Source organism: Ilyonectria robusta (assembly GCF_021365365.1).
Source record: "Ilyonectria robusta strain PMI_751 chromosome Unknown BGZ61scaffold_18, whole genome shotgun sequence".
NCBI classification, from domain to species: domain Eukaryota; kingdom Fungi; phylum Ascomycota; class Sordariomycetes; order Hypocreales; family Nectriaceae; genus Ilyonectria; species Ilyonectria robusta.
This window is the reverse complement of record NW_025764452.1, coordinates 570,658-597,926: the sequence shown is the minus strand read 5'-3', so window position 1 is coordinate 597,926 and position 27,269 is coordinate 570,658. Positions and strand designations below refer to the sequence as shown.

Here is a 27,269-nt window from a genome sequence, read left to right as displayed (position 1 = left end):
CTGGCGGTCAGGTTTCCCCAGAGCATTTCTGTTAGCTGTCGCGGCCGATTGTCGACGTAAATATCTCACAGTTCTTGCATAACCATCGTGTGTCCATTGAGTTGGCGTGATTCATGTTGCTGATGTCTTAAACGTACTAACCTACCTGGGGAGATTCGATACTTCTTGCCGTAGCCAATCCCTCCAGCCCTTATCCTGTAGAATAGACCGCACCCTGGCCTCGAGCCACTGAGTATTACCCCAAAAGCCCCAAGACGCCTGGAACCGACACCAGTCCACAAGAGCCGTCTCCCAATGGCGAATAAAGACATCCACAGGGTAATCGATATCTCTCCCCGCAGGACGGCGGTCAAGAAGAGTCTTGCAGTAACGTTCTAGTAGGGCCCGCTCGTCGTCGTGCATAGACAGCTCACTTGGAATCGCACCTCCGCCGTTAAGCATGCTCATGGGAACCGAGCATGTAAACAGCTTGGCGAGATCGCAGACACCCAGGCCCAGACCGACGTATTGGAAGTCAAAGAAGGCAACCTTGTCACCCGACTCAGTGGTGAAGAGGTTCTCAGACTTGACATCGCCGTGTATGTACGTCTCCAATGGTCTGCCGCACGGGGTGAGGAAATCGGCCACCATGTCTGCGATGGACGGCAATGAATCTCCAGCGGGCGCGCAGAAAGCCTCAGACCATTCCGAGTATGATTCTCCCTTGAGGAAAGCATATTCATTTCGCCGCGTTGCGAGGTAAGTATATCCTCCGTTTAGCCACAGCTTCTGCTCAGTTGTATCTGGGTGGGATTCCCTTCGCTTTATCTCCTCGAGAGGAGGCAGGACGAACTTGCTGAGGTCGTCCGGCAGCATCTTCCACGAGCTGCTGTGAAACTTGGCCAGCCACTCCAAAGAAGCGTGGACCTGGCGGAAATCGAGAAGCGATCTCTTCTCTCCTGCAACAGGGAACTTTGGACGCAGATCCGTCATGATGGTGGCGGTCAAGCCTTGGAGTTCCTCGGCGTGGGGCTGGCCGTTCAAGTGTCGAGTCGAGGTGAGGCACGTCGCAACAGCCACGTCGTCTTCTAAGCTCGGGGTGATTTCATCGTAGAAGTACTGCTCGACATGATAGCTCAGCATCTTGCGTAGATGGCCCTCATCACCGGCGCCATTACTCCTCGGAGGTGAGATGAGTTTGAGGATTAGATGGAATGTGTGGCTTGTGGCGGCTTCCGGGTCGCCACAAACCTGGGCTAAACGAGCGGCAGTTTTTCCATCAGTGGCTTTTGCCGTCACAGCACAAATATGGCCGTAGCCTGCCCACAGGACTTGGAGCTCGGTGCAGGAGACGAGGTTGAGGCCCAGAGAAGCGAGCATTATCTCGGCGACCCGGCGCGGCTTGATCTGGGGAGGCATGGCGGCAGATGTCTCAGGGGAGAAGACTGAGATGTAGTTTTAAGGGGCCGGCTGAGCCTTGAGTTGTCGAGAGATGCTCGTTAAGGAGTGTTGAAGAGATGAGAAGTTGTGGTTCAGGCTCAGGTTTTGGACTCAAGATGAAGTGGAAATTTGCGTCCAAAGTGGGTCTGTCTTGTGATAGCGATAGCCTCGAAGATGCAGCTGGATAAGTAGGTGATGCATCATCGTCACAGACGAAAGCCCATTACTTGTAATAATTAATGCTCCGAAATGTATAGGTACGTAGAAGCGGGGTTGGATCATTATGGCGATGGCGATGGCGATGGCAGCGTGGGCGGCGGTAGAAGGCCAGGAGATTAGAAATGCAGCCTCAAGGAATCAAGATGCAGAATGAACGAGGGTCGCCTTCAGATTTCGTACGTGCATTGAACCACGCCATTTCCCCGCCATTACCAGGAACTATTCAGAGCTGTGACAGGGGATTACTCTTATCTGTTGCTAGGATGTTGGGAATCCAAAGATGCTTCCCCCCTTGCCTTACCGTGAGGCCATTTTCGTGGGACATACTGAAATGGCTGTGTGACTGCACTGCATGAGGCTGTGACTATCTCAACAGCAGCCACCACCAACATCAAGGTAAGCTGTAAACAGCCCTATTTTCTCACCGCTTGGTCGCTGTCAGATCTCTCTCTCTCTCCGGTCTGACATGCATGACGCTTCATGGTTCAATCACCAACCTTAATCCACTTTGCCAACAAATCATCAGCACACATTTTGGCTTTCCACGCCAGAGGCGTTTAGCCGAGGGCTGAACAGCGTCATTTACGAGGCCATTCGCCAACTTCGAGATGCAACAGAAGCAAATGGCCTGGCCGCTAGCGAGGATATAGTCCCCGAGTGCCCTATCACGTTGGTGTGCGTCTCGAATACCCACACATCAAGCCTGAGACGCTGTCTTACGGGGACCTCCTCCTGCACGCCGGGGACCTCTCGCAATGGCTTACTTTGGGTGGCTTCAGAACCTGCTCAAATGGCTTGCTGCACAGCCGCACAAGCTACCCACAAGGTCGGCATTGCTGGCAATCTGGTTCAACCTTGTCGGGATCGGCGCTAAATACAGGCGCTGTAACCAGTTTCAGCCCTGTTCCACTGCGTTTTCCAGCGCCCTCCAGCCTCAAGATCAATTGAACACCATCTTATTATCCTCGCCAATCAGTCGCTGATAGGGCAACAGCCCTTGCAGAGAAGCAGTGGCTGAAAAGGCCGAGGGCTAGGCCTGCACATCTGACATGGCTGAGCAATCTCAGAGACGTCAATTAGCTGCTATTCCCTTCGTGGCCACCCCCTACCAAAGCCTAGAATGGTAACCTGCGAGCTCCGCCCGTCTTAGTCACTCTCCTCTGGTTGGTGGGGCGTTCTGCCCGTCGATTGTATAATCTGCTCCCCCTCACTTGAGCTACTTCTCCTTGGCTTGAGATATTTCAAGGAAATCGAGCGTGTGTGCAAGTTGTCAGAGCACTCGTCTCTCTTGTCCAACTAGAAAAATGTCGACGCAATCCAGCAACCCCCCTACCAAATATGGAATCATACTGTTCCCAGACTTCCAGTCTCTTGACGTGTTCGGCCCGCTTGATGTCCTGAACGTGCTGTCGAGGACGGTTCCCTTCCAGCTGTCCATCATCGCAGAGACCCTAAGTCCTGTGTCTACAAAGTCCGACTCTCCAGGCGGTGCAACTATTGGCCAGTGCGTCGTACCTACACACACCTTCGAGAACGCGCCGGAGGATATCGAAGTTCTCATAGTTCCAGGCGGCAAAGGAACGCGCGATCTCGAGGCAACCCAGCTGATCGTCGACTACGTACGAAAGGCGTACCCCAAGCTGAGGTACCTGTTTACCGTATGCACCGGCAGCACGTTGGCAGCGAGAGCCGGTATATTGGATGGACACGAAGCCACCTCGAACAAGGGGTCCTTCACCTGGGTATGCACCCAAACTCACGCGCATCTGAGATTCCCCACTGACTTGCATTAATCAAGGCCACTACCCAAGGTCCCAACGTGAAATGGATACACGAAGCTCGCTGGGTGACGAGCGGCAACATCTGGACGTCGTCGGGCATTTCGGCCGGCATCGACATGATGTACGCTTTTGTCGCGGATCAATTCGGGGAAGATGTGGCGGCGAGGATTGCCATTGCCTCGGAATATACAAGGAATATCGATCCCAAGAGCGATCCTTTTGCGCAATACTCGCGTTAGAAATGGTGCGCGGATATTTGGTTTCAACGTCGTGGGAAGCCACCATGGGAATTTCGATAGATTCAAGATACATACGCTCGCGCCTGACTGATTAAAGGCGAGATGAATTCTTTGCAGCTTACTCTCTAGTGAAAGTGATTGTGCATCGGAGCAAGCAAAGTCGGGTCGTCGACTGCCCCAGTATCCCCACTGACGAGTTCCACAAGGCCCCAGATAAACTGGGACTGGCGCAAGGTAGATCATATCAGGCACGAGATCCTTGGATACTCCTGATTGATAAAATCCAAGGTCGGATCGTGAACAATTCAGATGAGCTGGGCCTTCACCGCTAAGCTGACGGCGTCGGGCAAGCATTAGCCCGGTCTGACCAAACGTGGCGCGGAATGGTGAATGACGTACGGCCGAGACGCGTCAAGACAATCCGCGAGATTTACTGACGTCCAGGACATATCTCAAGGATCCGACACATCGATATAAACCCGTCTATCATGGATAAAACTGCGCTGGTCCATTTTCCCCCACTGCAACCGTACACGCTGCTGTCTCCTGCGCCTTCACTTCCCCGCTCGTCGTCAGAAGATGCGCCTCCAGTCCGCCGTGTTACGCCGCGGCGCAGACCAATACCGCGAAAGGGACATACGAAATCGAGACGAGGCTGTCTTAATTGCAAGCGGAGAAAGGTGAAATGCCAGGAGACTCTGCCGGGTTGCGGCCATTGCGAACGCCTTGGCCTGGCGTGTGAATACCCGAGTAATACAGACTCCGCTCTAGCTATGCCGGCCCCTGCAATGGCACTTCAGGCGACACCGACTCAGTTCACAATGGAGGACTTGCGTCTTTTTCAGCATTTCATATTCCATGCCTATCCTCCGCTACCGCTGAAAGGAGACTCAGTTTGGCGGGAGGTTGCGGCCCTCTCGCACAGTGTTGGTTTCACCTCAATCCATTATCAATCATCTCTAACACACGAGCAGTTCGACTTCTTGATCCACGCAATGCTTGGGCTGGCCGCATCCCACTTGTCTCTGGGCACCAACGCCGACTACACCTCTCAAGCACTAACTCACCGCGTCTACGCAATCGGATCTTTGAATCAGGCCCTGAACACGCCCTGTGCGACAAAGGCCGAGGGAGATGCTCGATTTGCTACCATGATGGCTCTTACGTTCCAGGCGTCATATATGCCCGAAGGCATGCAAGAGTTTCTATCCATGATCCGTGGTTGCATCGTGGTTTCCGATACTGCTATGCCTTATTTCACCGAGTCTGTCTTCCATACCTTTTCGCCAGAGAGGCACGAACAGAGTGTACACGAGCTCAACCAGGAACCGTCTCATCATGGACAGAATGCCGACATTTTCAAGGATGCTTTAATCTCAAGTAGAGCATTGGGTCCGCTGTGTCGCGGCGTCCTGGAAGTCCGGTATCTTGGCATCATTGAACGGATACTAAAAGCAACCCAGCGATCAGACGTGGATGGTATACATGACCCGCATCCCGAGTTTCAAACACTTGTTAACGACTTTGACAGCATACATAGAAGTATCTGCCGCTTATCGGGTGCTTGGCGAAGGAAGCGCCCCCGAGTTTGACCTGTTCATCGACGCCTCGAACTATACCGCACAGATTATCATGATGCATTTTTTCATCATAGAGTATGTTGTCGGGCTCAACGCCTTGACGCCAGTCATGGACTCATTTCCGTTCCGGAGGGCAATGATCTCGTCTTGGATACTGGAACTCGAACAAAAGCTACCAGTGGAGTACAAGCAGTACATGCGTTGGCCAATGGACTTTGCTCAATGCAGGGATGTGGAACAGTCACGGTTTGTTGAAGTCGTGGACGGATGATCGGCACACAATCAAGTCATTTACCTCCGGAATTTCAACTCCATCTTAAATCCCAACACGTCACGGGGAGCATTCATCCCGGTTTCGGATCATAGCTCGTGTTGAAGCGACTCCATCTGACTCTCACCGACAGAAACAATGTAAACAGAACAGACAACGGCCTGCTCTCCGGACCGAATACCGTCGTATGCCGTTTCAGTGGGGACCAAGAACCACAGATTAGCAGATAAGTCGCCTCCATAAGACTGGCCGTCATTATTCAGCGTAGTCACGATCGCTCGGAAAAGTATCCTAGTGGCCACGCTCCCGACGGCGACTCCACACGCTTGGCAATTTTGCACACAGCGCGTCCGAAGGCGGAGGAGACCGATCGTGTTGGTTCCCTTAAATCCTGGACATTCCCGTGACTTCGTATTTTTCACGAACCAACGTAATACTCTTCTCATTGCGAAGATGGCTCGAAAATCGGCCGCTAAGCCTCAAACCATGTCTAATGACCCTCAAAGCCGTGTACAGGTCGAGTCTCGCTTGGAACAGGGTGATGGGACCAATGTCGAGAAGCACAGGCCCGAAATGCATCCTGAGAGCCCAGAAAACGACCATGGAAGGCGTTCCGCAAGCCTGGACCCTGTAGGTATGGAGTCCGCCGACATGACGGCAGTCGCTACAACCGAGTCCAACGTGATTCTCCCTCCGCCTCCTGACGGCGGAATGCAAGCATGGACACAGGTTGCCATGGGCTGGATTGTCATCTTCACAACCTGGGGCTACATCAACTCCTTTGGAAGCTTTCAAACATACTACACCGAGCATCTCCCCCAGTCGCCGTCGGCGATATCTTGGATTGGCTCGGTGCAGACCTGGCTGACGTTCTTCATTGGCGCTTTTTCCGGTCGATTGCTGGACGCTGGGTTCTTTGTGCATACGCTAGTTATAGGAGCTATACTGCAGCTGCTTGGCATCTTTCTCATGAGCATTTCCACGAGTTACTGGCACTTGATGTTGACGCAGGGCGTCTTGACCGGCCTTGGCGGAGGCATCTTCTTTACGCCGTCGCTTGCTCTGGTCGCCACATACTTCGACCGCCGCCGTGGACTTGCCGTGGGACTTGCCACTACTGGAAATTCCGCCGGAGGTATTGTTTATCCCATCGTGGTTCGACAGCTTCTCCCGAAGCTTGGATTCGCCTGGACTGCTCGCACCTTGGGATTCCTCAATCTCGGCTGTCTGGCTCTTGTCGTCGCCTTGATGCGGCCGCGACTGCCACCTCGCAAGTCCGGTCCTGTGATTGACTGGGTCGCCTTCAGAGAACCTGTTTACATGGCATATGTTGGCGGCTTGTTCTTCTTCGTCTGGGCGGTTTACTACACCTTTTACTACGTAAGTGTGCAGTCCTGTGTCCCTGCTGGTAGAAACTAATGTTTGTGTCTGCTGATGCCGATTAGCTTGGATCCTTTTCGAGAGATGTCTTGGGCATGTCGTATGCCGATGCCTCGATCCTTATCACACTGATTAATGGCGCTGGCATGCCGGCCCGTATTGGAGTCCCCATTGTCGCAGATATGATTGGCCCCCTAAATGTTATATCGCTCGCCGGCATTTTCGTTGCCATTGTCGCCTGGTCGTGGATGTCTGTGAAAGACGTTGTCGGCGTCTACGTTTTCACAGTCTTTTACGGCTTAGCATCGGGTGCGTTCCAGTGCCTCATGCCGACTGGAGTTGCCAGCATCACGAAGCGGCTGGATAAGGTCGGTACAAGACTGGGCATGTGCTTCACCATTGTGTCAGTGGCCGGGTTAACGGGTCCCCCGATTGGAGGGTTGATTCAGTCTGCCAGCGGCGATACGTTCAAAGGAGCACAAGCTTGGGCGGCTACTTCGAGTTTGTTATGCGGTGCGCTACTAATTACGACAAGGATACTCAAAAGCGGATGGAAAGTGAATGTCAAATGTTAAGTACGAATGGGAGAGGCACGCATTCATGGAAAGGACTTCTTCAGCGGATGACAATGGCGGAAACGAACGAGATCAGGATCAGAATAATACTATAGATTATTAATCATACAGTAGTTCTAATAAAAGCGACATGATTTTGCGTTATTATCTCTAGGAATTGTTGGTGAGACGACTGTAGGTAAAAAGGTTTGGGGATGTGATAAGATACAAACTTAGTGTATAACTGAGGAAGCTTTCTCAAGAACATCTCCAGATGCAGAATGAAAGATTACCGGCTCTAATTGATGGCAACACAAAAGGATATTACAAGATGGATATAATTGAATCGAGAAAGAGCAATGCGGAATATTCAACTCCAAGTGCAGACCGAGAAGCGAGCGAAGACGAAACGGTGAAATAAACGATGAGTCGGGTGCAACGGAAAAAAGTACAGAGAAGTAGAAGGTGATTAAATCATTTGAAATGGTACATAAATTGACACACAGCCATAACATTATGAGCAGGTGTCACACTCATAATTCCCTCGTTGAGCCGTTATGTGACGAACAGCCCCCATATCATATCAAATAACAGTTTATCCCTATTTCTTGGAGTTGCTTCCCGTAGTGGCACCTCCGCTAGGACGAGAGGTCGAACTGCCGGGCGTGTACCCTCCTCCTCGAACTTGGCCAATAGCGTTCCAAGGATCTTGATCGGGGGACTGAGAAAACCAGGAGTCTATGGGTCTTGGGCTTTGAAGGGTTGAACCATATCCGGCTGGTTTCGTGTCGTTTCTGTTGTAAATAAAGATTAGTATCTATCCTTGTGCTTGGGAGTTAGGCTGCCGACTGTGTGCAATCAAGGAAAGCGTGCTCTCTTGGAACTTTGACCCAAGCATTTGAGGCAATGTTATAGTCTACTGGAGAAGAAGGCATTTTAGATATTGCTGGAGGCGCTGAATGGAACTTGAAGGGGAAAAGGGCGAAGGGATATCAGCTATTTATATTCTAGACTTTTCATACAATGTTGCACATGGTTAGGATCCTGAATGGTTCAATATTTGCATGTGAGGTCAGAGATGGGGCCAATTCTAAGTAGTATAGCTGGACTCATAGCCCGGACTCTGGACAACTTTATTACACTGGGATTCTGGCCCCAAACGTAGAGTCTGGGGTGAGTGGCAAGTAGGCACTCTATTCCCGGTCTTGGGGCCATATTTTCTTCCCCACAGCTCATTGTCCTAGGCTGTCCTTACGAAATTGGCCCCAGGGTTAATCTCTGTGCGAAGCAGAAATACACTCTGACCAACATAGTGTACTTATGCGTACTTGCCTCGCCCTTGAGGTCTTTTTACTTTTGTACTTCTTGGGGCAAAAGATCTTTTGTGCTCAACCTGCGATGTCATAGCCACAGGAATGTGTCACATCCTCAACCTTGTCATAGCACGAGGAAGTGCACGATTGCCAACGCACAATGTTGGGAGACTCAAATGTAATTTAATCGATCTTGATCTCCTCCCCAAGCGAACCGGCAAAATATCCAGATTAGTTTCTTCACGGCTTTCGCAGCATTATATGCTGCCCATAATAAGAGATGCTCCATGCGCCAAATATTTAATTTATTACAAGGCCTAGAAGCCAACAAGTGCGACCTTGTTGCTAATATCACTCCTGTGGATGCACCCATACCTTACAAATTTCTCGCAGCCTTTCCCGTTTCTTCTTTCTCTTATCCCATTGCTTGATTGTCTTCTGACTGGTGAGACCCTGTTTCTCTTCAGGAAGATCCCATGGGAATCTTTGCTTCAACATTGCTGCGTAGCTGACACTTGATGACGCCAAATCATCAATGTCCTCTATATTAACTCCACCCATGAGTCCAGCCATGTCGGGGGAAGCTGAAGCTAGACTCTTCAGAAAGCTTTTCCATCTCGATTGACGGCAATGCTCTATTTGGCGAAGATGCGATAGTGACCCGTGTTCTTTATAGATCCTTGCAATTGCTTCCCTGTATGGCTGCAGCCCTCCATTCTTGGAAAGCAGATGCCGATATCGAAAGTCGACCTTATCCCAATCTCTGAGATGTTCGAGGCATTCGGGTTGTTCAAGACCTTTGCAATCTTCCTGGAATTCAGAGAACTGAAGAAATCTGTATCGTTGAGACCTTGCTTCTCGTAATGCGGCTTCCAGTCGCCGTGACAAAAGATTGGCCCTGTCGAGGCTGCTGTGTGCGCAATTCGAATTGAATTGGCCATTCATCACTTCTTTTGTCGTCATGAACACCGATTGTAGGTGTTTAACAATTGGGGTTGCGTTCTTTGTGACTGTGGGGAGGTCGAGAGCCGGTACTGATGAAATGTTTGGGAAATTATCCGGGTTTGTCTCCATCTCACTGCGCAATTGCTGGTTTTTAGCGTCTCTGGTGAGGGTCCGGGGCTGTCCTTCGCTATATGAAGACTTCAGGATGACGAATAATCGGCCATTTTGATAGATCTGATCCAACACGTCGACCAAGTGTCGCTTGATATATCGTTTGCGCGATTGACGCAATTGCGGGCAAAGTCCCTCAAGGGTGTAAGCATGAGCTCTCAGGATTGTGGTGGGATTTTCGAGAGGGGAGACGAGGAAGACATCGGCTTGAGGGACAGACTCTTCAAGACGCAGAAGGCGATAAGAATCCCCAAGGAACGCCCCGACAAAGCTCTCGTATGGCACGAAGAACTGGGAAGCATATTTCGACGGCCGAGGCGGAGTGGCTTGGGACCTGGAATTGTGAATCGAGAGATGATTAGCAACAGAAACAAGAATCGAAGGGCCAAGAGGACAAATCATGCATTACCTGATAATTGACATACTGTCGAGAAAAATGCAATATGTGGATCGATGTGGTCAACTAATACCTTCGCTGAGGCTCGTCTATCTTGTTTCCAGATTTAAAATTGAAAAAGAAGAACGCCCACAAAGAAGTAGCACGCAATGGGAGGGGAAGCATTCCTCGGGGCCGCTTCGAATCTCCCTAAGGCGCATGGGTAGCATTTTGAGAGGCGCAAGGCTCAGCTCGGCGGGCAACAGACCCGCTGGTGCAGGCTGGCAACTCTGCACTTTGTGATTCATGATTTGCGTGTATGATAGGTTACTTGATCGTATGATTCGTCTGGGAGGGTGTAGAGAGTAACTAGCGCGGTCGCCTTGTTCACCATATCCAATTGATTTCATGGGGCTCAGACATTCATTCCGCCTCGCCAATGTGCCTCGAGGATGCGCCAACACACACAAAGCGGGGGGATGGATGCAGCTTACGCGCCATTTTACTGCACAAGGTACATGTGCCCATGTCATTTCACTGCATTGAAGCTCACGAAGCTACATCTTTTGGTGTAGATGCCGCTCTCTGGGGCCAATTTGGGGGTGTGGCAAAACCTGATTTGGGGCCAATATATTTGGGGTTCTCATTGGGGCCAGTTTCTCCCTGGGGCCAGTTTGAGTATGACAAAAACCGACCTGGGGCCAATACTCTCGGGGCTTTGGTTGGGGCCGATTTCCCTCCAGCTTCCATTGGGGCCAGTTTCTACGACTGAGGGATAACACAGCAGAGTCCGCGAGGTAGAAGTCACTTATTTATAGCCTCGGCCCCCCGACGTTCTGCATCACTCCTTTAGTATTACAGAAGGAGGGTGTCACCCTCTGGGACACGTATCTTTTTGACTGTTCTAAGGCATTTTTTTTGGTCACAGACAGAGATATCAGCGACTACGAGTGCCAACTCCTCTTGCCCTTACCAAAAATTCTACCGAAACATTGTCCTGCTCAATCGCCTGTACACCAGTCACATCATCAGCTCTAGAAGGGCATTTGCCCGCTCGACATCACAGTTCATGCCGGAACTAAACCACGCTCATGAACATGGGGGATCGGACTATCAGCACCAACCACCAAGTCGGGGCATAGTGACCATCGAGCCGGGGACGCAACCGACCGTCACGGGCAGCGCCCGGGGGCGTAAGGGGTTTTACCCCTGGGGTCTAGGGGGATTATCCTGTCGAGATCCTTTCCTGTGATCCAGTACTGGAGCTGCGCAAGGCCCAGGGTGTGTGTTCCTTTGCAAGCAGTGGAAACCAATTCAATGCTGACTGACTGCTGGCATAGTGTATGCAGGTGGCGAAAGGAGATGCGAAAGATTCACTACTAAAAAATATACACAACATAACGGAATTAAACCCCCCACACCGACAGCTTATTGCTGTTTATCACCATCATCATTCGACTACACTCTCACCCCGGAACATAACCCTGGGTAATATATTTAAACCCACACTCGGTTCTTACGGTACGGGGCATGTTAACCCCGTGCTGTCCACATTCAGAGACAACACGATGATCATCACTTAAGACGACCAGGGCTTGGACCCTCGGATACAAACAACAGCTTTGACGCTCCCTTCCCCATCATTGATGGTTGGACACAGACCTCTCCCGATGCGAATACCCAGAGTTTCTCGGTGCTTCCAGATTTATCCAACTTGTTCCCTCTTGACCAACCTCTCGATTACCAATTTGGCTTGGAGCCTACCGATAATTTCTTGGCGGCTCCTTGCTTTGAGGATGGACAGAGCTGGATTCCTGATGGATCTGGTATGCAAATGTTGGAACCAGGGCTATTTGCGACGCTTGAGGTTAATGCCACCTCGTCGATGACATTTGAATCCACAATGGACAGCAGCATATCTACAGACAAGCCTATGGAGGAATTCCTCAACCTTCTTCGACCACATACCTTAACTACATCACCTCTTTTCCACTCAAGCCCGAGCCAAAAACATGTCTCATCCTTCAGACAATCAGATTTTGGTCAGCAAGAATCGGAAGATTCTAGACAGCTCCGGGTCAATTATCCTTCATCTATTGACAGCCCATCGATATCCCCAAGCTCAACGAACCTCTTCACCCCAGGGAAAACTCCTTCCCCGGGGAGCATGGAGACGAATAATGTCAGAGAACCTCAGCTCCCTTGTCAAAAAGGATGCTCCAGGTCCTTTAAGAGCTCAAAAGACCTCCTACGACACTACAAGAGTCGAGCCCACATTCCGCCTTCCACCAAGGTGTTCAGGTGTCGATGTGGATACACCAATGCTCGAAAGGACCATTATCGAAGGCATCTCCGTCAACATTCATGCACGTTCCGCCACCCCCACTACCACTGCGTCTGCTCTCAAGCTGTCCTCGATGACAATGCTCTACAGCACCTCGAACACCTTCGTGTTTGTAAGGACGGACAAGGACGGTCTGGGCGGCCGCGGAAGAGCGAAAAACCAGTGTCATTAGGTGAAACACCACCAGAATAGTAACACCATGGAAATCACTCGACATCTATAGTGGCTGAGCCTCCCACTTGAAGGAACAGGAAATCTTCTCAAAATTATCCCGCTTGTCAACCCTAATACTTTTATGCTCTCAGCTTCACTCGATATCAAGGCGCAGGGCGCGTTCGATAGTTTGCGACTTATCTTGGCGCGCTTGTTGTTTGTTCTGAATAATCCACCCGGTCTGAAAGGAATGATCTTTCGGCGTACTGCCCAGCTGGGCAAAGGGGAAAGGAGAGGGCAAAAGGGAGATTGTGGCATAGGAGAAAAAAGAGGACGGAGACACCGAGTCGTCCCCTTCTAGCCACTAAAGAGTTTGTCTGACGACCTTTTCCCCTTCTCATCTCTTCACACGTTCTTTTGTTTATTTAAGTTGAGGATGCAACGAATTTTCCGTCAACGAACCCACTATTACTTCAAACTTGGATGGGATGTGTCGCGGATTGCACACTCGTCGATATTCCCCAATTGTACGCTGATCCCAGCCTTCTTGATTGTGCACTCCTTGCAACGTTTTACCCGTCCTTTTTCCTTTTGCTTCTGTCGTTTCTTCTGCTTTCATGCCTGGTTTTCTATTCTTTTCTTTTGCTTCATCGACGTCTTGATCAGTTAGACAATGTTAGTCAGAACGGCATTGTGCCTGTACTGCCTGGATTTACTCACATTCTTTTGGTTGGATATGAATGATGGAAAGTGGCAAAAAGCTTGGTCATGTCTCACAAATAAGAGTAAGGGGAGAATAGAATAGGTGACTGCTAGTGGACTGAGTGTGCGGGCTTGGATAGTTGAGTGCAATGCTTTCAAATTAGAGTTGTGCTTCAGGACTTTTTGCGCGAGACTATTTCGACATGTTAATAACGAACTATCCTTCAGCCCTGCGCCCTCAAGTTCGCTAGCGCTTTCCCTAAACATTCGTTCAAAGCTCTCTTTAAGAATATTAACAAAAAATAGACATGTTCAGAAACTGTTTCCATTGTGATGGTGACCATTATCAGGTGTTCCATCCAGCGTAATAATGTACCAGTTTCCCGAAAGCCAAAGTGTAGCGGGAGTAATATTGCCATTCGGCCGACCCATATTTTGGGTCATATCAATACGACCAAGAAATTCAGACTATCACTGAAGTGACAAGAATATTGGTTAATTGGAGAGCACACAATTTGGCGCATAACGACGTTCGTAATATTGTTCCCGACTTTAGGGTCAATGTACACATAGCTCTTGTGCGAACCCAAGGGCTTAATCCAAGCCTGCCCCTATTGAGACGGAGTGGGTTGAGGGCCTGGTAGCGAGAGAGCATTGCGTTAAATCCATCCATTTCAAGAGCAGCCCAAGGCCAACAATTAGGCTGTTGAGAGGCAGTGCCGAAATTGATGCGGCTGGTCTGCGGCAGACAAAGGCAACAGGAGCTCGTGGGGAGAAAGTTTTTGCGGCATTTAGCTTGCTTCGACACCGTCTAACTCTCCCATTCCGAGCCGGTTCCTTCGCATTTCCTCCCATTTACTCTTGTCTCTGAGACGGACCGATTTGGAGCTCAGTTTCTTGTTTCTTGGTACACCCTCCGCCCTGCCAGCCGGCGGCGATACCAATGCCTCCATCCTCACCCCGTCGACCTACTCCAGCCTACCTCAAGCGATAAGCGGAGGCACCTGAGCAGCGACCGAAATGCCTTCTTTTAATTTTCCTAGGGTTATCGCTAGGGCTTTCATCGGCCCTCGCGGCGTAGCCGGGAATGTGTTCTTGGTTTGCTGCGGCCTGTTCGCTGCATTATTCAGCATTCCTGCTTGGTCGAGATGGGTTCTTGAACACTTTCCCCTACACAGTCCTCGTCCACAAGTGGGAGCCGATAGCGAGAATACACCGAACTGCCAAACAAGGTCTTCGAGAGACGAAGACAATACCGTCTTGGGGGATGAAGACGTCACCTCGGAGGCCGGTGACGGTGCTCGCTGCTTGGCTTGTCCGCCACCCGCTGAATATCCCATAGATATTTTGTATGACGACGGCAATGCAACTATTGAGTACGTGTCTGCCCCCGTGTGGCCTCGAAACTTCTAACAGTCACCTCAGCATAGTGGCTGTGCATGGACTTGCTGCGAACCCAGATTATGCTTGGGTTTGGCAACCGAAGAACAACCCAGCCGACGGCTGCGGGTATCCGACGGAGCACTTCAACTGGTTGAAACATTTGCTGCCTGCCGAGTTGTTGTTGTCTACACAATTGTCTTGCCGCATTATGACATTCAACTACGAGTTGAAATGGCTCATCAACGCACCTCAACAAAGGCTCTCTAACATTTCGGACAAATTGTTGGTTAGTCTTAGGAACAAGCGCGAGAAGGTACGTCCAACATCGCATTTCTGTCTCTAGTCTAGGAGTTTTGAGTAACCACCTCCTTTAACAGGCCACCGATAGACCGTTGGTCTTTATTAGCCACAGCTTCGGAGGCAACCTTATTGAACAGGTTTGTAACCATCTGCAGTGTGACTTCTGGTTCGTTCCATAACAAATTTTCGATAGGCCATCATATCCGCCTCTAAACAAGGATCCGGTTACACTGAGATCGCTGGATCTACCGTCGGTGTAGTCTTTCTGGGTACGCCTCACCGAGGCAGCGCCGCCGCTGCCTGGGGTACTCTAATCACATCCTTAGCACCGCCTCAATTTTCTTCCGAAAGGAGGATTTTAGAAGATTTGGAGGAGCGTTCAGGTACCTCGACAGATCGTCTGCATGACTTTTCCCGCTGGCTCTTCTACGAATCAGTGTCTGTGGTGTGCTGCTATGAACAGCTTTTGACGGACTATGGGTCGAGACTAGGATCCATAGGAAGGATTCTGCCATTGAAGGAGCTGGTGCGTACTTGAACTACTTTTTGCAGCATCTCCTGACGCGTCTTTAGGTTGTGCCCGAGGCCAGTGCCTGCATCGACGGCCATCACAAGATTCCCCTCCACGCAGATCATTTCAAAATCAACAAATTCTACGGCCGGAACGATCCCTCTTTTAAGCTGGTCTACCCCGAAATCGAGCGAATGGTCCGAAGCGCTTGAAACATCCTCAAGCACCGTCGCAGTCCGAAACCTATTCCCATGGATCAAAGCGCTACCTCTGGCGATCTCAGGAGTTGTCTCCAGGAGATGAGGGTGACAAATCCCCGAGATATTCTGTCAGACATTCAGACTCAAAAGGGCAAAATAGTAGGGCATACCTGCGAGTGGATCCTCGGTCGACAAGAATTCTCCGCTTGGGGAGCCAGCAAAGACTCACAGTTTCTTCGACTCATTAGCTCCCCGGGTATCGGAAAGACCATGATATCCACCTTTCTAATTGAGGTCCTTAAGTAAAAGGTTAAGAAATCTTCCGATAAATTATTTCATACTTTCTCTGCGATAATAAAGATAAGAAGCAAAAAAACGCCTACTATAATACTTCGAAGCCTCATCTGGCAGCTGCTACTGTAAAAGAACGAGCTTTTCCGATATATACAGTCAGACTTTAAGAAGCATAATAACAGCTATATTTTCAAGTCCCTCTTTAAGAATTTCTCTACTCTCTGGTAAATATTTCAAGATATACTCCGCGATAAATATGCCGGTAAAGTATTTATTCTTATTAATATACTTAATAAGTATAATTTATCCACCTGTAATGCTCTGCTATATAGCTTAAGGGAACTATTTCAAGCCTCTCCAAATCTAACAGAGAAATTTAAGATTCTTATAACCTGCCGACCCAAGATAGACAATATTAAGTACAAGCTAGATAGAATAGGCGTATCTTTGAGGATAGACTCGAGCAAAGTTAATACTAATCTTTCTAACTATATTAAAGAGAGAGTTGAAGATCTAGCAAAGAGGAAGAATTACACCAAGAATGTAAAAGCAAGCATTAAAAAGGCTCTTAAAAATCAAGCTAGGGGCACCTTCCTTTAGGTGTCTCTTATGCTAAAAGACTTGGAAAAGGCACTGGATATTGAGGTCCCGCGTAAATTGAAGCATCTTTCTAAAGGGCTTAATAAAACCTATACCAGAATTCTAGATGATAATATTCTGAAAGAGAGGCGGGAAGATACTCAGTTCCTCTTACTCACCATAGTTACTGCACGGCGCCCTCTAATAAAGAAAGAAATAGCAGTCTCATTCGCATTTTAGAAGGGCAGTTCATTAATACGCAGTCGGGATCATAACGGGTATATGGGAATACTATCGTCATACAGTTCTATTATATCTCTTGATAATGCTAGCAACGATGACTCCGGGACAGTCAACTTCTGCCACCAATCAGTTAAAGATTTTCTACTGGACAGCAATAGTGCTTCAAGGGCAGCGTAGTATCGCACGTCCCCAGATAGCGCGAATCTTCTCATATTCGAGAATTGCTGGCGTTATTTGAGTAGCGATAAGTTTACCAGCGGCATGCTTTTCGTTTCTCACGTAAATGGAACGCTGGTCATCCATAACAGAGAAGTACTGCAAGCTCAATATTGCTTCTTGCAATATGCTGGTTCCGAGTGGGGGGGTCACGCATTAGCAAGTTATCCTGCTGTATTGAACGAGTTGACGATCGACATCGCAAAAGCGCCAACATTACGCGACACTTGGTTACTACGGGCGGTTGCGGAAGGCAATGGGCAAGAGGCCGTTGTTGAGTTACTACTTACCACTGAAGGGGTTAATGTCAACTTGAAGGATTGGTACTTTCGGACGCCGCTGTCACTGGCTGCCGAAAACGGACATGATGGTATCCTCAAGCTGCTGCTTGCAACAGAGAAGGTCGATGTTGGCCCGAGGAGCTCGTTCGTTAATCAGCCGCTATTACTAGCTGCCGAAAACGGGCATGACGTCGTGGTGAAGCTGCTGCTTGCAACACCGAAGGTTGATCCCAACTTGGAGAATATGTACGGTTTGACGCCCCTATTACAAGCAGCCAAAAACGGGCATACGGCTGTGGTGAAGCTGCTACTTGCAACACAGAGGGTCGATGTTGCCTTGAGAGATGAGCTTGGCCAAACACCGCTATCGCTGGCTGCTGAAAACGGGTACGAAGATATCGTCAAGCTGCTGCCTGCAACAGAGAAGGTCGATGTCGACCCAAGGGATCATGAATACGGTTTCACGCCACTATCACTGGCTACTAAAAACGGGCATGAGGCCGTCGTGAAGCTGCTACTTGCAACGCAGGTGGTCGATGTCGACTGGGAGGATAAGTTTGGCCAAACACCGCTATCGCTGGCTACTCGAAATGGACATGAGGCCATTGTGAAACTACTCAAGGATTTTAAGTACGGCTAGATGACATTTGCAGCAGTGGTATAATTACCAATCACTCACACTGGCAATTCGGGTCGTGTACTAGGGGCGGAGTTCTCGCAAAATATATTCAAGAAATAACCAAATCCTATTTCTCCCCTCTTTCTGAGTCCAGTGAGTTCTATTATGCTTGGTGTGTGCAAAAGTGATTTCCGTAAGCTTGACTTGGGCACCGCCGCCCTTTCGAAAGTTCATTGTGAAAGATGGAAACTGTGTGTCTCTATGGTGCTGCTGTTGAGGCTATACGGATGGCCTCGACAAGACCGCGGCAATAGTGCCACCACTCCAGCATGTCTGTGTTAGCTATCGTAAAAAGACGTAAGAGAAAGTTGGGGATGTCAAGCCGAGGGTTGTGTGCAGAAGACGATGTATAGTATCCAGTGGAAATCGCAAGCATAGAACCATTCCAGTATTTAAACCTTTGGTGCCCATACGTTTACTATACTAATGCCATGTGCACTACCCAAACAACATCTCCAGAATCATGTAAAATCCCAACGAGGTTCATGAAAACATGCTCCGCCGGAGAGCTATTCCTGAGGTTACAATCCGCAGCCATTTAGTCGGCCAATCTCGGGATGGTGTTCTTGAAAACACCATTCGGGTCGTATATCTTCTTCAGCCTTTTGAGGTCTTCCAACTTGTCCCCGTACACACCCTCTAAGTCCAAGCACTCTGGCGATGTAACTGCAATATACGTCCTCTTGGTAGCATCTTCCAAGCCCATGAGCTCATTCCTCGAGGCCATCGACCAATCAGCCGCTTTCTGAGCCGACTCCTCGTCTGGCCCAACGCCCAGTATCTCAACCATGATGTGCGGCTCACGATAAGGACACACAGACTCCGGCACCGAGTCTGAACACGATGGGCTGTCCTGGCGCATAACGTGCATATTAATACCGCCGTTGCTACTAGCAGGCATCTTGGCTGCGACATTCGCCAGGCCCGCGATGACAGCCGGAGAAAGGTGCGTCAACGAAGCAGACTGCGTTCGGCCCGTAATCTGCGGGGGCAACATGGCGGTAATATGACGTGCAAAGTCAACAGCCTTCGTTGTAGCCACCGCCACTTGTGGCTCTGGGGTTCCTGGCATCAAGGGGGCTAACTTGGCGACACTGTCAACCCAAGCTCGCGACTCTTCGGTAGCCACTCCGTTCCAGATGACACAACAACACAATGTGATTCCCAGTCCTGGCACCGCAAAGATAAATGGCATTGCATAAAGTTGGCTTGGGATCTTTTTGCCCGTGTTGAAGAGTTCTGCGTAGTTGGTGAAGAAGGTTTTGACAGCCTCGAAGAGATTCGACGAGTCAAACATGAGCATACCGGCTTGGACCTAGAAAGACAATCAGCTCTCTACCAAAAGAGCCTCTGTGTCGATTTTCATAACAATAGGAAGGGAGATGCCTACATCTTGCAGAGGATACGCCTTCACTGTCAGTTCGACGACGATGCCAAGATTCGCGCCACCACCTCGCAGGCCCTTGAGCATCTCATCGTCCGCCTCAATCAGCTTCCCCTCGGCGTTGACAACCTTTGCACCGACGATTTGATCTGCACCCAGGCCGTATGAGTGAAGATAAGGCCCGAATCCGCCGACCATGCACCAGCCAGCGTACCCAACCGTGCCGCAGGTTCCCACTGGGACCTGAAGCCCATGCGGTGCCAAAGCTTCGAGGACTTGGACTGAAGTCGCACCGCCCCCAACTCTTACCGTTTTGCAGTCCTCAGACGGGCTCACGGCATTGAGCTTCCGGAGGTCCACGGTCACTGCGTTGGCGACAGTTGACCGGCCGAACACATCATGCCCTCCACCACGCACCACCATCTGTGCGTTGGCTGCGACACAGGCAGCCACAATGGCTTCTACATGCTCATGAGTTTCTGGGACAGCAATGATACTTGGTTGTCTGTCCTGGTGGTCCCCAGTGTAGTTGGATAAGAGGTCGGTGAAGTTGGCAGACTGGGGCTCGCTATACAACACGCCAGCTCTGTCGAGTTGGGCCTGAACAGTCGAGGCGGTTGGCGATTTCTCCATGTTTGTATTGAAGCAAAGGTAATTTAAAGGTTTGATGTGAATCAGGTCGGAGGAGCAGAGCTGAGTATGATATACGTGCCAGTGGCGCAGTTAGGTAGCATCCCGAGCATAGGTAGTACACGTATACTCCGACGTTAGCGCTTAGTTTTGGTGGGCGATGTGCGTGTACTAAAATCACACGTCAGGGTCGGTGAGCTGCATCGGTCGTTGAGTCGTCATTGAAACAGTGACATGGGTTTACTAAATTTACGCAAACAGCACTCTGCATGCGAAGTCCGCATTTCTTCTCTCCCATCTTGGAATGTGACGTCAGGTACTCGACCTCTACCGCATTCGGTCGAGAAGGTCTTACTACCATGTCGAGTCCCAACAGCTGTCTTTCTCCACGCTGTAACTTAATACTTGGATGTCACAAAATTACTTTCGAACGAACGTGCAGTCTAAATTCGATTGGTACACCAAGTCGCTTGTTCAACTTAAATTCTCTTTCAGCACGACCCAAGACCAGAGTCATCTCAATAACAGTGGATGGACACCTTTTATCGCTCATATGCTGACGTATGACCGACAACGCATTGACGCAAGCGCTTATTCTACCTACCTCTACGAGCGAGCAGGTTGCGGATTCTGCCAAACCCAGGGTCATTTACTCCGCAACAGCTTATCTCACTCAGCCCGCCCCCAATTTGTTTCTTCCATGCTGCTTGCTATGCGGGGGCGGGCATGTTAGGCCTGTAATGGGCAAGGGCAGCTGGCAGACCGGCGATAGATACTGTTAATATATCCTTGCGTATCAAATAATAATTAACCAGGAGATACATTTGATCAACTTTGCACGTCCTTGTTTATTGCTGAAGCTGTCTCTAAGCCTTTACGTTCCTTCATACACTTACGTCTTAGTGTGCTCAAAAAAGTCAAACATCAGCTCCATACCCTCGGTTGCTTCGGGTATTGTGCTCGCAAACGGGATTCCATCGTCAGGTCTCTCAGAGAGATCCGGTAGAGCAATAGAGCGTTCATCATCAACTCTAATCATCCAATCGTTGCGGAAAAAGTCCAAGCCGAGAGTATAGCCTCCAGAAGCCTCATGGAGCGTCATGGGCGGGACAAGAAGATCCGGGGCTTTTATCTCATTTCCAACCACGACGAAATCTGTAGGACTCATGTCGTCGCTCCAACATGCCGCAAAATTGATCGGCGGAAGGGTTTTGCCATCTTTTTCTCGAAGAATGAAAATTTTGTCCCCCACTATCTGAATGCGCGTATCATTTATGACAATCTCCTGGGAGAAAAAGAGCAGCGGAGCGCCAAACAGTTTTGCTCGTGTGTATTCGCAACACAAGTCGTAGGCCTCCATGATCTCTCTGCTTTTCCAGGGGTTGAACATGGGGAAGGAATGCATCGGGCAGCAACCATCTCCATCCTTTTCGAAGTGTTCGAGGTCCTCGGGTTCGCCATCCCAATCCTCAAACTGGCCAACGAACGGCTTATCTGACTCGCACTTGATCAGAGACTCAACGTCGCTCGGCCTTAGTCTCCTCAAACCTTGCTGAGCTGTTTGCGGTGTGTGGGAGGATAGAAATGACCAAATCTCTTCTGTGCCGGTAAATCTTTCTTGAATTTTAGTCGAAATGACGAGTGATCGAAAAGGCTGGTCGCCGACTTTGCAGTTGAAGTAATCCAGTAATGCTATCAAAGCACAGTCCTTCGCGTCAATCCCACTGCTTCTTGGGAACCAGTAGTTGTACCCATTCGTCAGGAATCGAATACCTTGAAAAAGCTTGGAAAGATAAATCGGCGGCTGAGCTGCGGATCGTTCCACTGCCCAGTGCAGCGCATTCGCGCGCTCGAAGCACTCATGAGCATACGTGACCAGGCTTTTGTCAAACACACTCTGACCAGTCATGTAACAAGCCTCAGAAAAGAGTGCGGCAATCTTTTTGTTGTGGTCTAGCTTGTCATCTTGGAAGACCAGTTCCGTGCGAATGAAAACCTTTCTTCCATCCAAGAATGGTCGTCCTTCATGCTCGTATCTCTGGTCAAAAATGACACAGGTCATTTCATCCACTTCATCGAGAGATACATCCTTGACGCGCAGAACTGGATCATTCCTCCCCGGAGTCAGGTAAATGAGTAGCGTGTACTTAGATACGTGAGAACGATTGGCGTCATAATATGGCGTGTCCAAATGACTGTGGAAATTCGAATCCTCTGGGTCGAATCGGTTGCACCTGAAGACGTAGTTGACAAACTCGAATGACGAACTCAGCCGGCCTTCGCCAAGCTTGTCAAGCACATTGCTCGACTTCAAGGCTTCCGTCAAGGCCTTGCTAAGAAGGGCAGAGTGGAAAATAAACCGGTCTCCGCCTCTAGTGCCTTTGTTGAGAGGTGCAACAAACAAGTCTAACGATGACAGGTCCTTCAACAGGGGACCTGCGGCACCTCGGAGCCTGCATGTGAAGACCTCGCGGTCCTTTTGCACCCGAATTGGGTCGGTTAATGACAATTCCAGCTTTGGAGTCCGTTGTTGAGATAAAGTTGAATAGAGCCACGAGTCCAAAGGAACAATATTCTCGAAGTTGTGGTAGGACAGGTCGGCTGGATTGACAAAAACAGCAAACAGTTTAGGCGTCTCCATCAATTGGGCATACAGATTCGACTGATCAGTGTCCAGTTTATCGTCCAGGTTTTCGATGAACTTCATGATGCTGAAGTTCCTTGATGGGTGGAATGAAACCGTCATTCCTCCAGTTTGTCGCGTCTCCAGGTCATCGTCTATTATTTGGACCATTTTCTCCAAGGTTTCCGTTTCCCGTGTGTTCAGCAGGCCAGCCGACTCCGCAATGTACAGATCACGAACGCCAACAGCGACAATCTTTTTCTGGTCTTGGGTTAAAGACTTGTACTGTGAGCCGCCATCTGCAGCATCTGCCACGAGGTTCGTAAAATAGGGTAGAGTGCGTAATCGAACCGTGTCCGTAGCTTCTGGCTGAGCGGTTTTGAAAATCAGTGGATACACCTTTGCACCTAAGATTCTCCCTTGAACCACATCACACATCAAGGTAGAATCCTCACGCTCGGTCCCAGGCAAGTAGCACTTGATCCTCGCCTTATCCAACAGGACTTTCCCATCCTGCTGTATACTGCACCATTCGGCACAGGTATCTTCAGACGCAATCCATTGATGTTCTGGGTCGACTTGTGCATCTCCGCTGATCTTGATCTTCTCTACCGTGTGACTTAGTATATGCATGTCCTCAATGGGGCCTCTGGTTCCACTTACTTGTTGACGAGCTCTCCAGGTCGTTCGAGAGCCTCCTTCCAGTCATTTCGATGTCGCGTCCAATTTCTGGGCACTAAATCACGCGTCGATCAACGAAAATGAGTCTCAGTTCAGATCCGTCGCAAATTCACAATTAAATCAGAAATGAAATGGCGTTTTCTTCACAGCCCGTGAGCGCTGCCTAAAATGAGCATTCAGTTGATCTATTAATAGGAGGAGCTAAGTGTGTCTCCGGAGGTTAATCCGTGCCGATTTATCTCTTATCTGGTACGCCTACCCTGGAGCTACTCACAGGGGCGGTGTGGATAATACCAAACAACCGCTTCAGTCTCCGCCAATTAGTTGATGACACAGTGGCCGAGTGGTTAAGGCGTCAGACTTGAAGCGCTCATTGACCTTGGATCCTCCCGATCTAGCAGTAAATGAGCCTAGATATCTGATTCCCTAGGGATCGCAGGTTCGAATCCTGTCTGTGTCGAATAACCGGAACTGCCTTCACTCAGCGGTTTTATTTTTTATTTTTACACTGTACAGGAGGAAGCAGTTTATCTGAAGCAATCGTGGGGTGTGCAGGAGTATCTCCATGCCGTGAATTACTAAAGTCGCAACTATTTAGGCTAATGGTGTTATTTACTTGTAGATGTGATTATGTACCTTGCCTAATTAAACACGGCACCGAGATTAGCAATATTAAATACTTGTTTCCATACAATTCAAATTGCCTGCTAATAGCTAAAATTCTATCTGCGTCGGTGTCGCTGCACTTTCTAGCTATGCCTGATATCTTCCAGTTTGCGCTGGTGCCTACTCTGGAGCTTTTTTATTAAGAAAAAAGAAATTGGTATGTTTTGGAAGGAGATTATTCCTTCCTTGGTAAATGTAAGCATCCGACCTCAACAACGAGGACTATTGCTCTTCTTAGTTAACCCTGGGGGAATCTGCAACATTCGATCTTTTGGGGGGAGATAATGGAACCTGGACACTGGCGTTCGTCCACCTCTGAGGAATCACTGCTACCCGACACTTTTGAGCTACTCTAACCCTGGCACGTCTCGACCCGCCGTGTTTGGGGATGTCACTTCTTTATTTTGGGGGAGATGCTCATCTAATACCCCCACTGGTCTTAATTCGTTCAAACCCAACCTTGAGGAACGAGGTGGCAAGAAGCATTCGATGTTCTACAACCTCTCTGCGAGATCAATAGCAGGCCATGCCCTAATCGACACCGCTAGTAAGCTCAGGAAACTTAGCTCCTGCTCCGAACTCCCATTAATCCTATTGTCTATAAAGAAACCCAGGCCAAAACCCGCCTAACATGCCAGAATGCTGTTGTGTCATAGTCATCATATCTCCGTCATCATTATAATCGTTAAATCGTTACAATCGTTGTTGTCGTCAACCAGCTCAAGGTCTGTTGGCATTGATTGCTGTAGCCGCACGTTGGATGACGCGACGCAGCCAAGGCCAATACACGGTGTTTACCCAGCTGCAAAGCATTTGTAGAGCCGTGACAATCTGGTAAATTCCAAAAATATCACCGGTAGAACCAATCGTGGTTCCAGACCATATTACCTATACACGACTTGGTTAGCATGTTACTATAACAGGGTTGCAAATGCCATGCCGCGCGATGCGAGTTGGAACTAAGGGCTTGGAGCGAGCATACCGTGCGAGAGCCTTCGCGGGTCGCAGCGACAAAGGTCCACATATTGCCCTGAACAATGAGGCCCGGGAGGAAACCAATATCATTGAGGGATGGCACAGGCTGATCATCATCAGACGGCAACAGTGAGCCGGCGTCGACAAGACGTTGCAAAAACACAAAGTGTGACGATAGCCAGGTTGCAACCTGCAAATTTGCCGTGTCCAAGCCTTCACCAGGGCGCTTAGTCTCGATGGGAATCGCGATTGGATGGCACAACAGCGGGAGGTCGTCGGTTGGGTTGATGGACAACAGCGGGAGTCGAGCACGTAGGGTATCGATATGCGAGGCCATTTTACCGCCATCTGAGTCGTATTGGGCATCGATGTAGACGCAAAAGTCAATCTTCTTGTGAGGTGCATGGAGGGTTCGGTACTCCTTGATGAGGGAGGCAGTAGAACTAAGTGGGAGAGGCAGTCAGCACAAGCTGGGCTTGCAAGATTAACGTGTGTTGGACTTACCAGGTCGTAACTTTGATCAGACGCTTGAATACGCTTCCAATAACGCGCGGGCGAAGCGCCAGAGACAACAACGGGAAGTGAACCTCATTGTTCCACGCCGGCTCAGAGCGGTCCAGACGGAGACAGTCGGCAGCGCATTCGAGGAGATAGAGGACGTCCTGCGGCGATGGTGTAGATCCCAGCTCGTCGCGCGATGACGAAAAGTAAAACTCCGGGTCTGTCTGCAGGATTTCCATGTCTGGGTGCAGCATCTGGCCAGCCGAGAGGGAGTCCTTGGCCGATGCGCCCAGAATCCCCCGACCGCGGGCACACAGCATCAGCTTCGCTCGGATGGCAGCGAGCGAAGGCGGCAGCAATGAAGGATCCGACATGGCGCGGATCTGGACGCCGCAGTCAGAGAGAGCCATGGCGGCGAGGCGTTTGCGTGGTGATGAGGCTCCGGAGAGCCCGCTTGTGCTTGTGCTGGATCGCGTTGCGGAAGAGAGAGATGAGGCGTCGCTGGGGACGTGGCGGCGTCGAGGAGGGCGAGGTGTCTGGTCATATTCGTCGCCCATGCGGTTATTCGCATCGTTGTTGTCGTTATTGTCGTCTTCGTCTTGGCCGTAGCCATCCGTGGTCGAGGGCAGTGTAGTAGGTGTGCCGGGGCTAGTCTTCCTCTTCTTCGAGGAAGGCATTTCGATACTGGAATATTTTTCTCGGTCGTCGTGGGATATCGGCGAATCGGGAGGAGGAGTCGGATGCGCAAGGTGACCTGCTGAAGATGGTCGATCGTATTTGCGCTTGCGGCTACAGTCAAGGAGTGGTTGAGTCTGCTTCTGCGGTGATGGAGGCAGTTGGGGAGACCATACGGGGGCGTCCTCAACGTCGCGCAGCCACGATACAATGTCCAGAGGCATGTCTATGAAGAGACACGATACTGGTGTATAGCGGTTGCTGGCATTTGGAGATGGCTTTGGCGTTACCGACGTCGTGATACGAGCGCGTTCGCGATACAAAACAAAGCGATGACGATTTTGATATGTGGCGCCCGCTGGCCCAGCAACCCGCCACACTAACAACCGGTGCGCCACAATGACAGATGCAAGCCTGGAGGGCGCGGTTTAATGATATGGCGCCGATGACATACAAAACATTCATTATGAATGCAAGCTTCTACTAACAATGGGATCCTTTAGTGATTAATTAATATGTTAGAGTAAATTTGATATTTGTTCTTTATGAAGCCTCTATTTCCGTTGCAGTTAGAAGATGCCTGTCGCATCGCCCCGACGGATAAAAAGACCTTTACCGACGATATGGCTGTACAGACCAGATACTACAACTAGATCGAGGACTGGGTCAAATCCAAGCTGCCTCAATTGAAAATCGTTGTCATTTTTCACCACATATGAATTTTTTTGTAATATGTTAGATCTAGACACTCTAAGTTCATGTTTATGTATTCATCACTCACTTCGAACCCCTACTCTAGGGTAAACCGGTCTCTAGCGAATTGCCTCTCTGTGTATCCTCCATCATTGGGTGTCCCGCTAGTAGTTTCTCGTCATACTGGGTACCGCGAAGAATCCGTGTCATGAAATGGCGACACTAAGTGACCTTCGTTGATCGGAGTAGATTGATACGGAGTATACGTCATCTTTTCTGATCGTAGGCTATCTTACGCCCCCATTCTC

General features: G+C 49.8%; 11 protein-coding genes and 1 non-coding gene across 12 annotated transcripts; 7 read left to right on the top strand and 5 right to left on the bottom strand.

Annotated features, from left to right (window-relative positions):
• Positions 1 to 141: 141 nt before the first annotated feature.
• Positions 142 to 1,398, bottom strand: BGZ61DRAFT_359953 (Ecdysteroid kinase-domain-containing protein; the record flags this gene model as incomplete). The annotated part of the gene is made up of 1 exon (XM_046241119.1): positions 142 to 1,398. The coding sequence occupies one exon, from the start codon at positions 1,396 to 1,398 to the stop codon at positions 142 to 144; it is 1,257 nt and encodes a 418-aa protein (XP_046100790.1).
• A 1,458-nt stretch (positions 1,399 to 2,856) lies between these two features.
• BGZ61DRAFT_426094 (class I glutamine amidotransferase-like protein) lies at positions 2,857 to 3,773 on the top strand. Its single transcript, XM_046243670.1, has 2 exons — positions 2,857 to 3,380; positions 3,437 to 3,773. Exons 1-2 carry the CDS (start codon positions 2,943 to 2,945, stop codon positions 3,656 to 3,658), a joined length of 660 nt encoding a protein of 219 aa, XP_046100789.1. The 5' UTR covers positions 2,857 to 2,942; the 3' UTR covers positions 3,659 to 3,773.
• Positions 3,774 to 3,956: 183 nt separating this feature from the next.
• On the top strand, positions 3,957 to 5,681 carry BGZ61DRAFT_457065 (uncharacterized protein). Its single transcript, XM_046246604.1, has 3 exons — positions 3,957 to 4,584; positions 4,633 to 5,137; positions 5,190 to 5,681. The coding sequence occupies exons 1-3, from the start codon at positions 4,147 to 4,149 to the stop codon at positions 5,507 to 5,509; spliced, it is 1,263 nt and encodes a 420-aa protein (XP_046100788.1). The 5' UTR covers positions 3,957 to 4,146; the 3' UTR covers positions 5,510 to 5,681.
• Positions 5,682 to 5,939: 258 nt separating this feature from the next.
• Positions 5,940 to 7,611, top strand: BGZ61DRAFT_457063 (major facilitator superfamily domain-containing protein). Its single transcript, XM_046246603.1, has 2 exons — positions 5,940 to 6,889; positions 6,955 to 7,611. The coding sequence occupies exons 1-2, from the start codon at positions 5,963 to 5,965 to the stop codon at positions 7,462 to 7,464; spliced, it is 1,437 nt and encodes a 478-aa protein (XP_046100787.1). The 5' UTR covers positions 5,940 to 5,962; the 3' UTR covers positions 7,465 to 7,611.
• A 1,482-nt stretch (positions 7,612 to 9,093) lies between these two features.
• BGZ61DRAFT_457061 (uncharacterized protein) lies at positions 9,094 to 9,825 on the bottom strand. The gene has a single exon (XM_046246602.1). It carries the CDS (start codon positions 9,717 to 9,719, stop codon positions 9,108 to 9,110), a length of 612 nt encoding a protein of 203 aa, XP_046100786.1. The 5' UTR covers positions 9,720 to 9,825; the 3' UTR covers positions 9,094 to 9,107.
• Positions 9,826 to 11,983: 2,158 nt separating this feature from the next.
• On the top strand, positions 11,984 to 13,006 carry BGZ61DRAFT_70190 (uncharacterized protein). The gene has a single exon (XM_046257003.1). The coding sequence runs from the start codon at positions 12,077 to 12,079 to the stop codon at positions 12,782 to 12,784; it is 708 nt and encodes a 235-aa protein (XP_046100785.1). The 5' UTR covers positions 11,984 to 12,076; the 3' UTR covers positions 12,785 to 13,006.
• Positions 13,007 to 14,595: 1,589 nt separating this feature from the next.
• On the top strand, positions 14,596 to 16,133 carry BGZ61DRAFT_508198 (uncharacterized protein; the record flags this gene model as incomplete). Its single annotated transcript, XM_046251946.1, has 5 exons — positions 14,596 to 14,599; positions 14,878 to 15,143; positions 15,208 to 15,267; positions 15,324 to 15,656; positions 15,704 to 16,133. The coding sequence occupies 5 exons, from the start codon at positions 14,596 to 14,598 to the stop codon at positions 15,851 to 15,853; spliced, it is 813 nt and encodes a 270-aa protein (XP_046100784.1). The 3' UTR covers positions 15,854 to 16,133.
• A 1,565-nt stretch (positions 16,134 to 17,698) lies between these two features.
• Positions 17,699 to 18,094, top strand: BGZ61DRAFT_360007 (ankyrin repeat-containing domain protein; the record flags this gene model as incomplete). The annotated part of the gene is made up of 1 exon (XM_046241131.1): positions 17,699 to 18,094. One exon carries the CDS (start codon positions 17,699 to 17,701, stop codon positions 18,092 to 18,094), a length of 396 nt encoding a protein of 131 aa, XP_046100783.1.
• A 412-nt stretch (positions 18,095 to 18,506) lies between these two features.
• Positions 18,507 to 20,219, bottom strand: BGZ61DRAFT_457057 (uncharacterized protein). The gene is made up of 2 exons (XM_046246601.1): positions 19,524 to 20,219; positions 18,507 to 19,448 (listed from the first exon to the last, which is right to left on the bottom strand). The coding sequence occupies exons 1-2, from the start codon at positions 20,148 to 20,150 to the stop codon at positions 18,672 to 18,674; spliced, it is 1,404 nt and encodes a 467-aa protein (XP_046100782.1). The 5' UTR covers positions 20,151 to 20,219; the 3' UTR covers positions 18,507 to 18,671.
• A 771-nt stretch (positions 20,220 to 20,990) lies between these two features.
• BGZ61DRAFT_520409 (uncharacterized protein) lies at positions 20,991 to 23,564 on the bottom strand. The gene is made up of 2 exons (XM_046252450.1): positions 23,434 to 23,564; positions 20,991 to 23,378 (listed from the first exon to the last, which is right to left on the bottom strand). The coding sequence occupies exons 1-2, from the start codon at positions 23,477 to 23,479 to the stop codon at positions 21,040 to 21,042; spliced, it is 2,385 nt and encodes a 794-aa protein (XP_046100781.1). The 5' UTR covers positions 23,480 to 23,564; the 3' UTR covers positions 20,991 to 21,039.
• Positions 23,565 to 23,780: 216 nt separating this feature from the next.
• BGZ61DRAFT_t161 lies at positions 23,781 to 23,911 on the top strand. Its single transcript has one exon. It is a non-coding gene; the product is annotated as a tRNA-Ser (tRNA).
• Positions 23,912 to 24,492: 581 nt separating this feature from the next.
• On the bottom strand, positions 24,493 to 26,570 carry BGZ61DRAFT_457052 (uncharacterized protein). The gene is made up of 3 exons (XM_046246600.1): positions 25,597 to 26,570; positions 25,100 to 25,535; positions 24,493 to 25,005 (listed from the first exon to the last, which is right to left on the bottom strand). The coding sequence occupies exons 1-3, from the start codon at positions 26,490 to 26,492 to the stop codon at positions 24,838 to 24,840; spliced, it is 1,500 nt and encodes a 499-aa protein (XP_046100780.1). The 5' UTR covers positions 26,493 to 26,570; the 3' UTR covers positions 24,493 to 24,837.
• Between the last annotated feature and the right edge of the window lie 699 nt (positions 26,571 to 27,269).